The sequence below is a fragment of the Balaenoptera acutorostrata genome, chromosome 16 (assembly GCF_949987535.1).
Source record: "Balaenoptera acutorostrata chromosome 16, mBalAcu1.1, whole genome shotgun sequence".
Taxonomy (NCBI): domain Eukaryota; kingdom Metazoa; phylum Chordata; class Mammalia; order Artiodactyla; family Balaenopteridae; genus Balaenoptera; species Balaenoptera acutorostrata.
In genome coordinates, this window is record NC_080079.1 from 13,741,709 (window position 1) to 13,755,818 (window position 14,110).

The 14,110-nt window shown below is 41.6% G+C and overlaps 1 protein-coding gene across 3 annotated transcripts in view; it reads left to right on the top strand.

Annotated features, from left to right (window-relative positions):
• Positions 1–1,807: 1,807 nt before the first annotated feature.
• PDZD8 (PDZ domain containing 8) overlaps positions 1,808–14,110 on the top strand; it is an 86,734-nt gene continuing 74,431 nt past the window's right edge. For all 3 annotated transcript variants that reach the window (XM_007173165.2, XM_028164238.2, XM_028164239.2), the window contains exon 1: positions 1,808–2,945. In XM_007173165.2, the coding sequence (XP_007173227.2) occupies positions 2,080–2,945 (866 nt within the window). In that variant the 5' untranslated portion in view covers positions 1,808–2,079. The remainder of the gene's footprint in view (positions 2,946–14,110) is intronic.

Below are 14,110 nucleotides of genomic sequence, written 5' to 3' on the forward strand. Positions count from 1 at the left end.
GATATCCCGGCAGGGCTCTGGACTTCGATAGGATGTGGAATATGGTTTTGAGCCTGGCTCTCTCAGCAGGCTAACATTTTTTATTTTAAGATTTTTTTAAAATAAATTTATTTATTTATTTATTTTTGGCTGTGTGGGGTCTTTGTTTCTGTCTGTGCGAGGACTTTCTCCAGCTGCAGCGAGCGGGGGCCACCCTTCATCGCGGTGCGCGGGCCTCCCACTGTCGCGGCCTCTCCCGTTGCGGAGCACAGGCTCCAGACGCTCAGGCTCAGTAGTTGTGGCTCACGGGCCTAGTTGCTCCGCGGCATGTGGGATCCTCCCAGACCAGGGCTCAAACCCGTGTCCCCTGCACTGGCAGGCAGACCCCCAACCACTGCGCCACCAGGGAAGCCCCAGGCTAACATTTTTGTAGCAAAGGAGCCATTCTGGTCTCACACCTGGGGATGAGTAAGTAAGATGAGAACGGCTTGGTTCCAAAGTTCTGTACCTGCTCCAGTTGGGTCAGAATTCTGTTTTTTGTTCTAGAATCACCCAGACTCAGGACAGTCACTGGCTTGGGGATCTTCCAGGGCTAAAGAGGAGCCCTGCCCTGGCCCCTTAAGGCCAGCCAGAACCAACCTGACTTTTAGGTATGGAATATCTGACCCTTGTGGGACTAGGGGTGGATCTTTGTGTTGTCTATGTGGTTAGAGCACATAAGCATTTATGAAGTAACCAGATGGCAGGAGGATAACATTGTTGCTGGGCAACCTGGCTTCATTAACTCTATGGCTTTGGTCAACGTGCAACCTTGTGCAAAATTCCCTGAAGTCTTTCCTCACCGCCCCCCCTTCCTAACTCCCCCTTCCTGTGCACCATGGAACCAATAAGCCCCCTTCCAACTCTAGCAATCTTGGTATCCTAGTACTGAGTAGTGACCAAGGACTTAGGGTTTAGTTTTAGACAAAACCAGGCACCATTGTGTGACCCTAGGCAACTTCCTTTGCCTCTCTGCGCCAGTCTTTGCATCTGTAAAATGGGTGGTGGCTAACTATAACTGTCTCTTAAATGAACTAAATGTGGTAATACATTCAGGGGCTTAACGCACTGCGATAGCTTGACAGTAACTATTCATCTTCCAATCATCTGGCAAGTTCATCCCACTCAAGTTCATCATTCCTCAAACCGGCTCTTTTTTTTATGTCCTTCTCGATTAAATCTCGAATATCCGCCTAGGTAGTAAAGTTAGTCCGCATCTGACTCCTTTTTTCTCTGTCCCTCCTTCCCAGGGCCCACCCTCCGCGGACGCAGAGCGTCTGCTGGTCAGATTGATGGTCGGCGACGGCGGTCTCAGAGGCAGTGCAATCTTGTCCTCGGCTTGGGAAGTCTCCGAACGGCCAGCTCAGATCCTTTGCGGCGCTGCCCGGCAGGGAAAGCCGCCAGCCCATTCTCAGGGACGGGAGTGGAAGAATCACACTGCAGCAGGGGTAACAGGGGCCGCGGCCAATGAGGGGGGATGGGCGCATTAGAAGATAACGGGATGAACGGGGTCAAGAACGCGCCGCCACGACATCTCCGCCCGGCCTCCTTATCCTCCAACCGGTGGCCCCAGTTATCCTCCCAGATCCGCGCAGCGGCTTCAGAAGTGACAGCCACGTGTATCGCGGGGGACTGGAATGTTGGCGTGGGGGCGGGGTTGGAAGGGCGCCCGAGAGGTGAAGAAGGACCCGCGTACGCGTGCCCGAGCGCCGGCTGCCAGGCGACGCCGCCGGGAGCGAGTACGCTCCTGACGCCACGCGCCGTTCGTCCAATAAGCGGCGGCCGGAGGAAGGCGCCGTTCCGCTCCCTCCCGCCCCCGCTGCCGCCACCACAGCAGCCGCCTCCGGGAGCTTCTGAGGAGGCGCTGGCCGCCGCAGGCTGGGGCGCTGCAGTGCGCTGTCCGGAGCCCCCTGGACGAGGCCCAGGGAGCCGCTCGCCCAGACCCCGCCGCCCGATGTCCTCAAGATGGAGGCAGGGGGGAGGGCGGCGTGAAGAAAGCGGCGCTGTGGGCGCGGGGGCAAGGGCGCGGGCGCTCCGGGCGGAGGCGGTGGCGGTGGCGGGATGGGGCTGCTGCTCATGATCCTGGCGTCGGTCGTGCTGGGCTCCTTCCTCACGCTGCTCACCCAGTTCCTGCTGCTTTACCGCAAACAGCCCGAGCCGCCGCCGGACGAGGCCGCCCGCGCGGCCGACGGCTTCCGCTACATCAAGCCGGTGCCGGACCTGGCCCTGAGAGAGTACCTTTATGGCGGCGGCGGGGCTGAGGAGCCCTCCGGCGGGCCACCCGAGGGCGGCACGACTCCGGCCCCCGAGACCCCCGCCCCGCCGACGCGGGAGACCTGCTACTTCCTCAACGCCACCATCCTGTTCCTGTTCCGGGAGCTGCGGGACACCGCGCTGGCCCGCCGCTGGGTCACCAAGAAGATCAAGGTGGAGTTCGAGGAGCTGCTGCAGACCAAGACGGCCGGGCGCCTGCTGGAGGGGCTGAGCCTGCGGGACGTGTTCCTGGGCGAGACCGTGCCCTTCATCAAGACCATCCGGCTCCTCCGGCCCGTGGTGCCCTCGGCCACCGGGGAGCCCGACGTTCCTGAGGGAGAGGCGCTGCCCGCCACCTCCCCCGAGGAGCTGGCCTTCGAGGCGGAGGTGGAGTACAGCGGGGGCTTCCACCTGGCCATCGACGTGGACTTGGTCTTCGGCAAGTCCGCCTACCTGTTCGTCAAGCTGTCCCGGGTGGTGGGGAGGCTGCGCTTCGTCCTCACCCGCGTGCCCTTCACCCACTGGTTCTTCTCCTTCGTGGAGGACCCGCTGATCGACTTCGAGGTGCGCTCCCAGTTCGAAGGGCGGCCCATGCCCCAGCTCACCTCCATCATCGTCAACCAGCTCAAGAAAGTCATCAAGCGCAAGCACACCCTTCCGAGTTACAAGATCAGGTGAGAGGGGCGTGGGGGGAAAGGTCGCCCGGGCGCGGGGGCCTGGCTGCTGGGACCCCGGGCCTGGAGGCCCGCTGCCGCCTGCGTGGGTGGGAAGGGCAGCGACTGAATCCCAGTCCCCGCTTTCCAGGGCTCTTCCCAGCCCTGGACAGGGCCCTAGATAAAGGCAGGTAGTGCCTACGTTCTTCGCTTCCGAAGGGCCTTCATGGGAGCTAGAAACCTCTTCGTGTGTTCTTGGGCATCCAAGGCGCTGTCAGCATGGGTCGAAGCAGCGTACTGAAGATGGAAGGGAAGTCCACCCTCCTCCCCGGGACGGCTCTGGGACTGTTGAGAAACTACTCCTGTCCGTGGTTGCTGCATTGAGGGCAGCTCTGCAGCATCACCTTGGCCACGTTGAGAAATTGTTCCTGAACACAAAGTGCAGGCGTGAAGAGTGTGCTGGTAGCCCAGGGCTTGTTGTATTTTGCAACTGCAGGCCCGTTTTGCTGTGCTGCCTCGGCAACTTTCAGGGTAGAGGGAGTGTCTGTTGGAAAGGAATACTCTTCCACTGCAAATAGGAAACGAGTTGGGAGCCTATGCGCGTTGCAGTTCTCTGTACATTTTGTGTTAATGGCATCTGCCCTGTGGGGGTAGGTTCTGTAGCACGGACCCAGACTGCCCCTCACGTTCCAGCTCTTCCTGGCTCTGAGTTCCTCCCACAGTACCCGAAGTGGCCCTGCAGATAGTATTTTAAAGATTGGTAGTGATTTTAACTGTTTTAAAGTCTCCCTATATCTGGCGGTTTGATTTTCTGTAGTATATTATTTTGATTAATGTACAAGGGTTTTTTTTTTTTTTTTTAAATATCGTAGAAGTGGAAGGGGACAGGAGGTTTTGTAGGGCTAGAGGCTTCATCCACTTTGGTCTGGGAAGGCTTGTCGGTGTTGAAAGGGTCATGTATGGCTATTTCTTCCAAAACAGATGAATTTTTAATTTTACTTTCTGTCCTCCTTTAATTTTGTGTTCATTAAAATGTTTGACCCTTTTAGATTTTGTTCTTTACTATAAAATTATGTCAATCTGGTATTTGCCTTACCTAGTTTCCTTTAGTGGAAGTTACATATTTCTAGATCACTGATTTTCTACCACAGTTTCAAGCATCAGTGACCCAAATAATTCAGGAATATTTTATGTTTGGGTTTGGGATGGAGTATTGACTTGTGTTATGTGGCAGATTTACCTTAGTAATTATGTTTTGTTTACGCTAATAGCACAGAGTGACAGTTTAAAACCGTCAGGTGGCAGGAGAAATTTATAATGGAAATATTTCCATAGATTTGCAGAGGATGGTGAACTGGTCATCCACTGTTTGATTTCCTGTTCTGTGAAGTAGAACATAACTTTATGAAACCTACTCTTTCAGCTCTGGAATATAAGTGACTAAATTATAAATGAGTTCTAGTGTTTAAGCAGTGAGGTGTATATAGCAGTGTGTGGCTAAGAAAGTCATGAGAGAAAGTTGTTACAGATTTTGATAATTCTATCACAATTTCAATTCTCATGTTTTCTGGGTAACTTTCAGGTGATAAAACTTGACTAAGTTATTATTTGGGGGTTATTTGCAGGATAGCCAGTGGTAGTGAGGGTACATGTCATTTTGAGGCGGTTTTTTTTTAACGTAGATTTGGAATTCAGTTAAATCTGAAGGAAATTATGATTAGGAGTTATGGAGCCATTAATAGGTTTATTGCTTTGAAGGAACTTTATCATCTGTATCATTGAATAGCATCATCATTTAAAATGTAGCAAAATTGCTTTTATTTACTGTATCCAAAGGGATTTTTAAAAACATAGCATGCGTGTGTTTGGTTATGTATGATATTTCAACTTTTAAACCTTAAACGTTAAATGATCACCTCCAGAAGTATACACACTTGTGCTCTTTATATTCGAAGGCATTTCAATGGTCAATCAGTAAATACTGTACAGAACGTATCACTCAATCTGTAAATATTTATTGTACACCTGCTATGTGCTTATCATTGTTCTAGGTGCTGGGGTTTCAATACTGAACAGTCTCAATCCTTACGGAGGTTGGAGTTTAGTGAGAATTGAATTAGCTATACTTAATAAGATTTAAACTAGAATGTGATTGATGGGGTTGAAGTAACTAGGAAGCTGATTTTAGTTTAGTAAAAGGAAATGATAGAAGTGTGAGGATGAAAAGGGCTGCTTCAGGAAGTGTTGAGTTCTCTCATCTGTGTGTAGCTGTTCTGCCAGGAATCTTTTCAAGTACTGATGTTGTGGTACAGATTCAAGTTTCAGCTAAGAGAATGAATTAAAATACATTTAAGATGTATCACAGTTCTCATCATGAGAGTTAAAGTAGCTATGGTTTATCCTTTTTTATAGATGAGGGGATAGTGCCCAGAGTAGTTAAATAACTTGCTTAAAATCACACAGCTGTCAAGTTCTGATAAAGCCAAGCTGCCCTTTTACCTTAAACTCTGCTGTGTTGTTCTTAAGGATTTTTTTTTTTAAGTATGTCATCAAAATAATACATGTGGGGGTAGCCTTCCAAATTAACTGAGAACTCTGAGTATGACTATAAAGCTTTTTTTTTTTTTCCTTAAAAGAAAATTTTGGAAATTTTGAGAAAGGATCCTTTTAAGGTTAAACCATAAGGTTAAATCTTTGGGTGCTGCCCCACTTAGCATTTCTTTTTTAATCCAGCAGATTTTATTTCTAAATAGAAGGTCTTGCTAGTTTATCCTTTTCAGCTATCTAATCTACTTAGTAGAGCTAAAGCAGTAAAGAAAATTGTATTGAGTCTTAGGATCTTTTGGCACTTGAAATTATTATAAAACAGAAATACCTTGCCAATTAACATTGTTGTCACTTCTTCCCCCTCTTCATTTGTTTTTTATTTTCATGTTGCTAAAGTAAAAGTGGCCCATCGGGACTACCTGTTCCTGATGTCTCATAAAGAGATGAGAAGGGAGCTCAAGTGATTGGTTGCTTTCTGCGGACCCAGCTGATAGACATTTTACCCAACTAACACAGTTTGTAAAGCATTATAGTATTTTTTAATAAGTATACATTTTCTACATATTATAATTCTAATTTTATTAATTTTACTAATATTCTGATTTCACCACCTCAGTGTTCATTGTTTTGATTTTTTTCTTAAAATGTATGCTTTAAAATAGTAAAAGCCATAGTGTTTTTAAAATTATTATTAGTCAAAGATTAGTCTTCAAGAGAGGAGGATTACCACCAGTGTTCTTGACTACACGGAGAATCCATCTTCAACATGAAATCTGAGTAATAGTCCTGAGGAGTTTAGGGTTTGGGAGTCAGACGTTTGAGATTCTTACTGATGCTTCTGTTCCTTGGGTATTATTGCTGTGTAGTTAGCAGTCGTTGCATACTGAAAGGCCACATTCAGTTTGTAGGTACTTTGAATTTGGCCTGCACTGTGGTTTTCTTATTTCTTAATTGCCAACATTTAAAAATGGAAAATTTTGCATGATTTGGATTGCTGGCTTTTCTTAGGAAAATTTGGAAGATCTGGTAGCACTAGGCCTGCATTTGTCCTAGCAATAATAAGATGGAGAGATGGAGTCTAGTAGCAGCTGCAGGAACCTCTTACGTGTAGCTTGTAGTTCCCACCCACTTGCTACATTTACTGATGGTACTTGTCTGGCCTGGCAATGTAAACTTGAGATGCTTACTAAGTGAGGAGCGTTACTGTTGCTCTTCATCGAAATGGGAAGAGTTAGTTAACAGCTGGATAGTAGAGGGTGATAATTTCTATCCCTCTTTAAACATTATATCTTTGAAGAGACTTTCACTGAGCAACTTTATTTTATAAAAGACATTGTCATTATAATGTTGAATGTTAAAAAAATCATTCTGTTAGAAATCTTTTAAAAATCCCTTGAAACATTTTTCGTTTCTCTGCAGTACAGTGATAGTAAGTAGACAGTGGCTGCTTTTACCCTGAGTTTGGTGGACTTTTGCTTTAGTGCAAGGTTTGGGTCATTAATTAACTATATATGTGTTTACTTCTCTGACTTACAAATAAGGGGGCATCTACGTATTGACACTTTGAATTTAATGAATGAGTATGGAACAAATATTTGGGGGAAACTTCACTTTTCAGGTTCATGGAATGTCTTCTGAACATGACTGTTTTGTCATAACTGTTTTGTTCTTTTACTCTTGAAAATATTCCAGTATGTATTTGTAGAAAACTTTCACATATTCTTAGTGACTGGAGATTGAGGAGGTGAGGACAGAACTGTATTTAGTTAGGTAGGGTCTTTTAGCATCTTTATCTACATCTTCTCTAAATATACCATTAATTTCAGAGAACTAAATTAGGCTTGATCTGGAAAGCCTCATACTCTATAATGTGGCTTGTAATTGTGTTATTTCTTCCTTGGTCTTCTGAGATGAGGAAGAAAAACATTTATTCTTAATGTTAATTATAACATTTTAAATTTTACTGATTATTTGAGGTAAAGATAGTTTCGAGTAATCGATGTCTTCTTAAAAACTTTTAAAATAAATTCGCTGAAAGCTGACAAAATCATTTGTAAAGTTAAGTGTAATGTGCTGTGTTTATTCACTTACGCTTTCATACTTTTCTTTCTATATATAGACAGCTTCTAAAAGGTATCTTTGCTTAGCCTGGAAAATACTTTAAAATAGCTGCTAAAATTCCTTAGTGATTGTATGAATCATAGTTTTACTTACTAATGTTAGTAGGAAATATAACTCACCTTTGATACTTTGGGAGAGTGGAGACAAGGACATTGGGGTATCACGCTAGCTGTTCTGGAGTAATGATGTAATGTATTTGCTAATTTTTTATCTGTTGTGCTTTTTCTGTACTCCTGCTCAGATGAGTATCTCTATATAAATGGAATTGTAAGATCATTACCTTAGATAGTTGTCATTTTAAAAATAGACACTTATATTCAGTAATTATTTCCTGAAGACTACCATACCTCCTGTTGTGTGAGAGTACAGTGATAAAAAATGGTTAAAACAGAGTTCATGCTTTCAAGCTGGTTAGTTTTCCAGGGGAAAACAATGAACAATTAAAGCTCATTATAATGACATTTGGATACATTTAAGACCTTCAGTTTTGTGAGAAACAGAGGAGAGATCAGTGTCTCTGCTAGGCAAATACTTGATTACTTTGTGTTGTATAATATTTTGTGACCTTAGGTTCCTTGGTACACCTAAGTATGCTCCAGTTTAGTGTTGGTTTTAATAACTTCTTGCAAGTTGGGTTTTCTTAAGCTGTTTTGGATTATTATGATTTAGGCATTTAAAACACTTCAGATGGAAAATAATATATTGAAAATTAAATCTTTGCTCTAGAAATTTGATTTACATATTGAAAGGAGAAGAGTAATTATGAGGAAACTGTTGGATTCTAATCAGTAGTGTACAGGTCTGTTGGCTTCTGGGAAAGCCCCACTTTGTTACTAGAAGTAGTAGCCAAAGCAGATCATTATAAAGTAGATTGCATTGGAGGAGCATGCCTGACCAAAAACTTAATATTGACTTATAAATATTACTAATTTATCATATGAGATAGAGGCACAGGTAATAAAATCAGTTTGCTAACTATATGCCAGGCAATGTGTGTGCAGTTCCATACACTTGCTATCTCTCTTAATAGTTAAAGGAACTGTGTAGGAGAGGTCCGTATCTCATTTTTACAAAGATGTGGAAACTTGAGACTTTGAGGGGGTTAGTGACTTTCTCAAAGTCCTTTAAAAAAAAAGTCCTGGACTCCCAAAGCCATGCTGTGTTACTTCTGCAGAGATAAATCAATGGTTACTCTGAATAAACCAGGAGTTTGCAAACAAGCTGGTGTTAGACCCACAAATTAAGAATGGCTTTTACATTTTTTAACTTTACATTTAAAGTTGTTCAAAAAAAAAGAGAGAGAGAAGAAGAAGAAGAATGTGCAACAGACCATATGCACCCACGGATTCTAAAATATTTCCTGTCTGGCCCTTTATAAAAAATGGTTTGCTAATGCCTGCTCTAAACCCTTAAACAGAAAACCCTAAAAAACAAAAAACTATGGTTAAGTGCATACAAAAAAGGAACGTGTATGCATATATGTTGAAAGGTACTTTTAAACCTTTTTTTGAGGGTCCTTTTTGGAAAGCTAATGAAAACTGTGGATACTCTCTGCAGAAAAATGCATAAACAATTTAATTTCATGGAATTTTTAGTCCCCTGGAAACCTGTCTGGGGTCCTTAACTTCCCGTTGCATAGTAAACACAGACAGAGGGATACAACTTTCCATAAATATAACTAAAACTAACCTGCTGAAACAAATATTAAGCACTTAATATTTTTGCTGTCCTTCTTGTATGGTTTCAATGGCTCCGGCATATCTTTTCTTTTCTTTTTTTTTAATTTATTTATTTATTTATTTATTTTTGGCTGCGTTGAGTCCTCCTTGCTGCGCACAGGCTTTCTCTAGTTGTGGAGAGCGGGGGCTACTCTTCGTTGCGGTGTGCAGGCTTTTCATTGTGGTGGCTTCTCTTGTTGCGGAGCACGGGCTCTAGAGCGCAGGCTCAGTAGTTGTGGCGCACGGGCTTAGTTGCTCCGCAGCATGTGGGATCTTCCCCAACCAGGGCTCGAACCTGTGTACCCTGCATTGGCAGGCGGATTCTTAACTACTACGCCACCAGGGAAGCCCCAGCTCAGGTATTTCTAAAAAACCTCTCACTGTCCAAGAAAGTATAACCTGTCTCTTTTTTTTCTTAGTAAGATTCCCTATAACAGGCTGAGACTTTCTGAATCAGTTGTTCAATACGAACAAGTTAGTTAGTTTCTACCACTAAATATCTCCTTTAGAAGTTAAATACTGACCCAGCATTTCTTCCCTTCACATTCTCCGTTTCCTCAGAACAGTGTCACCAGGAAACAAGTGCCGTTAAATCCCTTTGTTCCTTTTTAGAGTCATAGGACCTACCAACACTTTGGGCATGGCATGAGAGCACTTCACACTTCATTGGAAAGTCATAAAGCAACTACTGGGTCATTAGCAGAAGTTTTACAGAGTAGTTTCAAAATCTCTCTTGCCAAATTGCTAGGACTCCCATAAAACCACATACTTACTGTATTTGTACTAGGGAAAAATGAGGTGTAAGTGTTAAATATTTACCTTCAAATGAGTAGAACTGCAGGTGCTACGTAGAGACTGCAATACCATGGAATTATTTCATTCTTTTGGTTGAAGCTATAGAGAAGTACTTAAATTGTCTATTCCAGTAGATAGAGTTTTGAATTAATGTATACCTGAATTCAGTGCTCTACCGTGCAAAAAGGCCTTGGACAAAAGGCCTTATCTTCCCTTAGTCTCTTAGTTAAGTTTGAGTTGTACACCCAGCTCAATGCTCAAACACACAAATACAAGCCTCTTATATGCTGAGGAGGTGCCTGTCTCTCCCTCTGTCCCTCCCTCTCCATCTCCCCCTCCCTCCCCATCTCCCCCTCCCTCTCCATCTCCCCATCCTTTTCTCCTTAATAATAAAGTGGGGAGTATAATATAAATGTGACCCTGAAAATTAGTTTGTAGGTATAACATAGACATTTCTCCAGGCACTATGCATGGGTCTAAGTCATTTACTGATTTACTCCACTCTCGGCCATACCTTATTTTCTGTAACTCTTATTTTCTATAACTCTTCCTCTCACTTACTCTTTTCTGGCCTCCTGGGTGTTCTCACACTCCAAGCTTGCACCCATCACAAGGCCTTTGCTAGTCCTTCTCCAAGAATGTTTTTCCCACAGATAGCCAAAGAGCTCACCCTTTCACTTTTCAGTTCCTTGCTTCCATATCACTTTTTGACTATCCTATATAAAAAAGTACACTAGCCTGTTAAACGCAGAATTTTTTTTTTTGCACAAACTTTTTACTGACACATTGTGTGTGTGTATGTTTCTGTGTGTATATACAGAAACTGCTCAAATCGTAAGTATACAGTTAATAAATTTTCACAAAATGAACTCAGCCTTGTAACTGAAGTCCTGGGATTTTGAAGTTAGTCTGTCTAAAGAATACCTGTTCATTGAATTTCATTAAATAGAATGTATAGAACATATTAACCTTTTTTTTAATGGTTGAAGGTTGTCGTTATAAACACAGACTGATGATATATAACCCAGTTCTGATTGTAAAAGCAGTATTGAAGAGGAATGCCTTCTCCCCTACACATACACAGGCACACACACGCACTCGAATGATGCTGATTGAGGTTTCCAACGGTTCACAGTGCTGACTTCAAGGTCTGTCAGGCACCCAACTGACACCATCTCTCCTCCTCTCATTCCCACACACAAAAAAAGACAAAACACAAATGTGTTTGCAGCCTTCTCTGACACTCCAGAAGCCTTGGTTTTTAATTTCACATTCTTAGGAAAGGTCCAATATTGATAAACTGCAGATTATCATCCTTCCCTTGGACTGATATAGAATAACAACAAAACTTATTTTCACTGGTTTGGTGCATAATTACCAGTTTTCCTGAAACCAGCAGAATGCTTTAGAACATGTATTTCTTCCCTAATCAGCACATTGGGTCTTTATGCCCATAAATTCTTCATGTATTGCAGGGAGAATGGAGCTGATGATATGGTAGGTGGATTACTGGAATGCCCATGCTTTGATTTGCATAACTCTGATTTAAAAAAAAAAAAAAGCTACACAATTTCCCACTCCCCAGCATAATTCTTCGTGATATGTACTTACAACAAAAATGCTGATTAGCAAGCATAGTAAAGATGTTTTAGTTGAGTTTATTCTTTTGTATTAAGTACCTGTTATGTGTACTTGTTTCGTTGGTGAGGTATGTGCCAGTTGAATAGGTATTTGTAACCTAAGTATGTTTAGAAATGGTGTTTCTGCTAGGATCAACTCCATATCCTCCTATATAATCTGCAATTATAAGTGACTATTGTTTTCTTTGCTGTAAAATCTTAAGTAGCAATAATGGGGGAGATATTATTTCTGTTTAGTAGCTGGCTATAAGAATCTCTGTTTTGAAAAATCATTGTGTTGTTTTCTTAGTACAGCTATTTCATGCAGACATCAGTATCTACTAAATAGTGCATCTGGTGTGGTGTGCTCACTCGTTCTTTTCACACAATAGCTTTTCATGCATCTTAGATTATACTCATACTTATTACTAAGGATGAATGTGGTTGCTGACTACACAGTCTCGCTACCTTAGTTATTTGGTCAAGCAAGTAAATAATTCAAAGCTTTTAGTTCTGTGAAACTTGCTGAGGCTGAAGTTAAGAGCCATTCTTCCATAGCTAATTTCATTGTATGATAATTATTTTTATAATACACTGAAAATTTTATTTTGTTCTCACCATTATTAAGTACAATATTATTTTTGGAAAGTTTACGAAGATTATGTCTCATCTATTTTAATATTTGGAAAGGTTATTAGTTCTCAGTATTTAACTTTGGATTTTAATCAGAACTAGAATTGCAGACTCTTGACATGGGAAGAATTTAAGTAAATGTTTGTAGCAAAATATGATTCCTTTTGTTTACTGTTGCTGGAGTGGTAGATAGCACAGATTGAATTTAGTTCAGCTATTTTGAAATTAGTGAAGTGTAAGGAGAAAATTCATGACAATCTTAATCTGTAGTAAAGCCCGTGAATACAATTTATCTAAACTATAAGCCATTTGGGGGGTAAATTGCTTACTTAAAATATTTGAGTAAATTATTCAAACTATTTGAATTTTTTAGTATTATAGAGTTAGGATTTGGATTCATTCTGAGATTCATGCCGGTCAACAAGCATTTTAGACCAGAATCTGTGGTAATAATTGTTGGAGCCTCTGTGCTCTTAAGGTTTTTCTTGAAAGTAACTCAGACTCTTGCCCTGAAATAGTAGGATTATATGATGAGGAACATCTGTTTACTGTGGATTTCTTGATTTAGTGTATAGTTGGGTAAGTCATGTAACTTGTAATTTTTGATACTGAATGAAACAAAAATCTAAAGTTTTTAAAGTTCTTAGAGAAAAGAATTATGTAAATGTTGAGGTGGCATTATTCACTTCTCTGTTATTTCTGCATAGGTCTAATGTAGGAATTTCTCCTAAATGTGCAGGTACAAATCATCTTTAATATATTTTCATTTAATAAGTTCTGACTTTAGTTAGGTGATTGGTTATGAACTAAGTGTAGCATAGATATGGATAATATTAAAAATCATTTATAGTTCAGAAAATGCTTTGTTACTTTTATTTGGTTAGAGAAAATTGAGGGGAAAGCTGGACATTTATAACCTTAAAGTATTAACTTTTGCCTCATTTCTCTTGTTCAGATCTTTTGCTGTTTCTTACTTCATATCTGGAATGGAGTTTTTGTCTGTTCAATACAGCTGACTGACTTAAGACAGACCTCTGTGTTATATACTTCATCTTTCTTATCTTTACATAGTAGGGAGGTGATAATTTTGGCATAAGATGTTTTCTTTTCCCCCATCCACTAGATTTCAGAAGAGATTCAGTTTACTCAGTAAATGTTTGATACCATCTTTGTCCAGGGCACAGTGCACTGCAAAGAGAATTAGTGCAATGTGGGAATAAATAAAACAGTCCTTCCTTCCTTCAAGATTTTTTTTTTCATCTAGTGTGAGAAACAATGTACTTAAAGTAAAATAATGAGTTACAACTTGGAATTTAAGAAGATTTGCCATGACTAAGAGTTGTTACTAATGGTTTTCAAAGTATGGTTTGAGGACCCCTTTGGACCTTGAGAGCCTTACAGGGCAGTCTACCAAGTCAAAACTACTCTCATTATAATACAAACATGTTATTCACCTTTTTCACTCTCATTCTCTCATAAGTGTACAATGGAGTTTTCCAGGAGTTTCCTGATATGCGATGACATCATCACCCTGAAGGCTAATGGAATGTGAGCTTTTGTAGTCTTATGTTTAAAAGTATTATTTCTAGTTTCTAATGTGGCAAATATGAATTCATATAACCCATATAAACAACAGCTTTTTGGAGTCCTTAATAATTTTTTTAAATGTATAGGGGCCCTGTGAACAGAATATTTGAGAACTGCTGGTCTAACCTGAAGTTTATTTATTTTTTGCCATATGTAAAGGAGATAT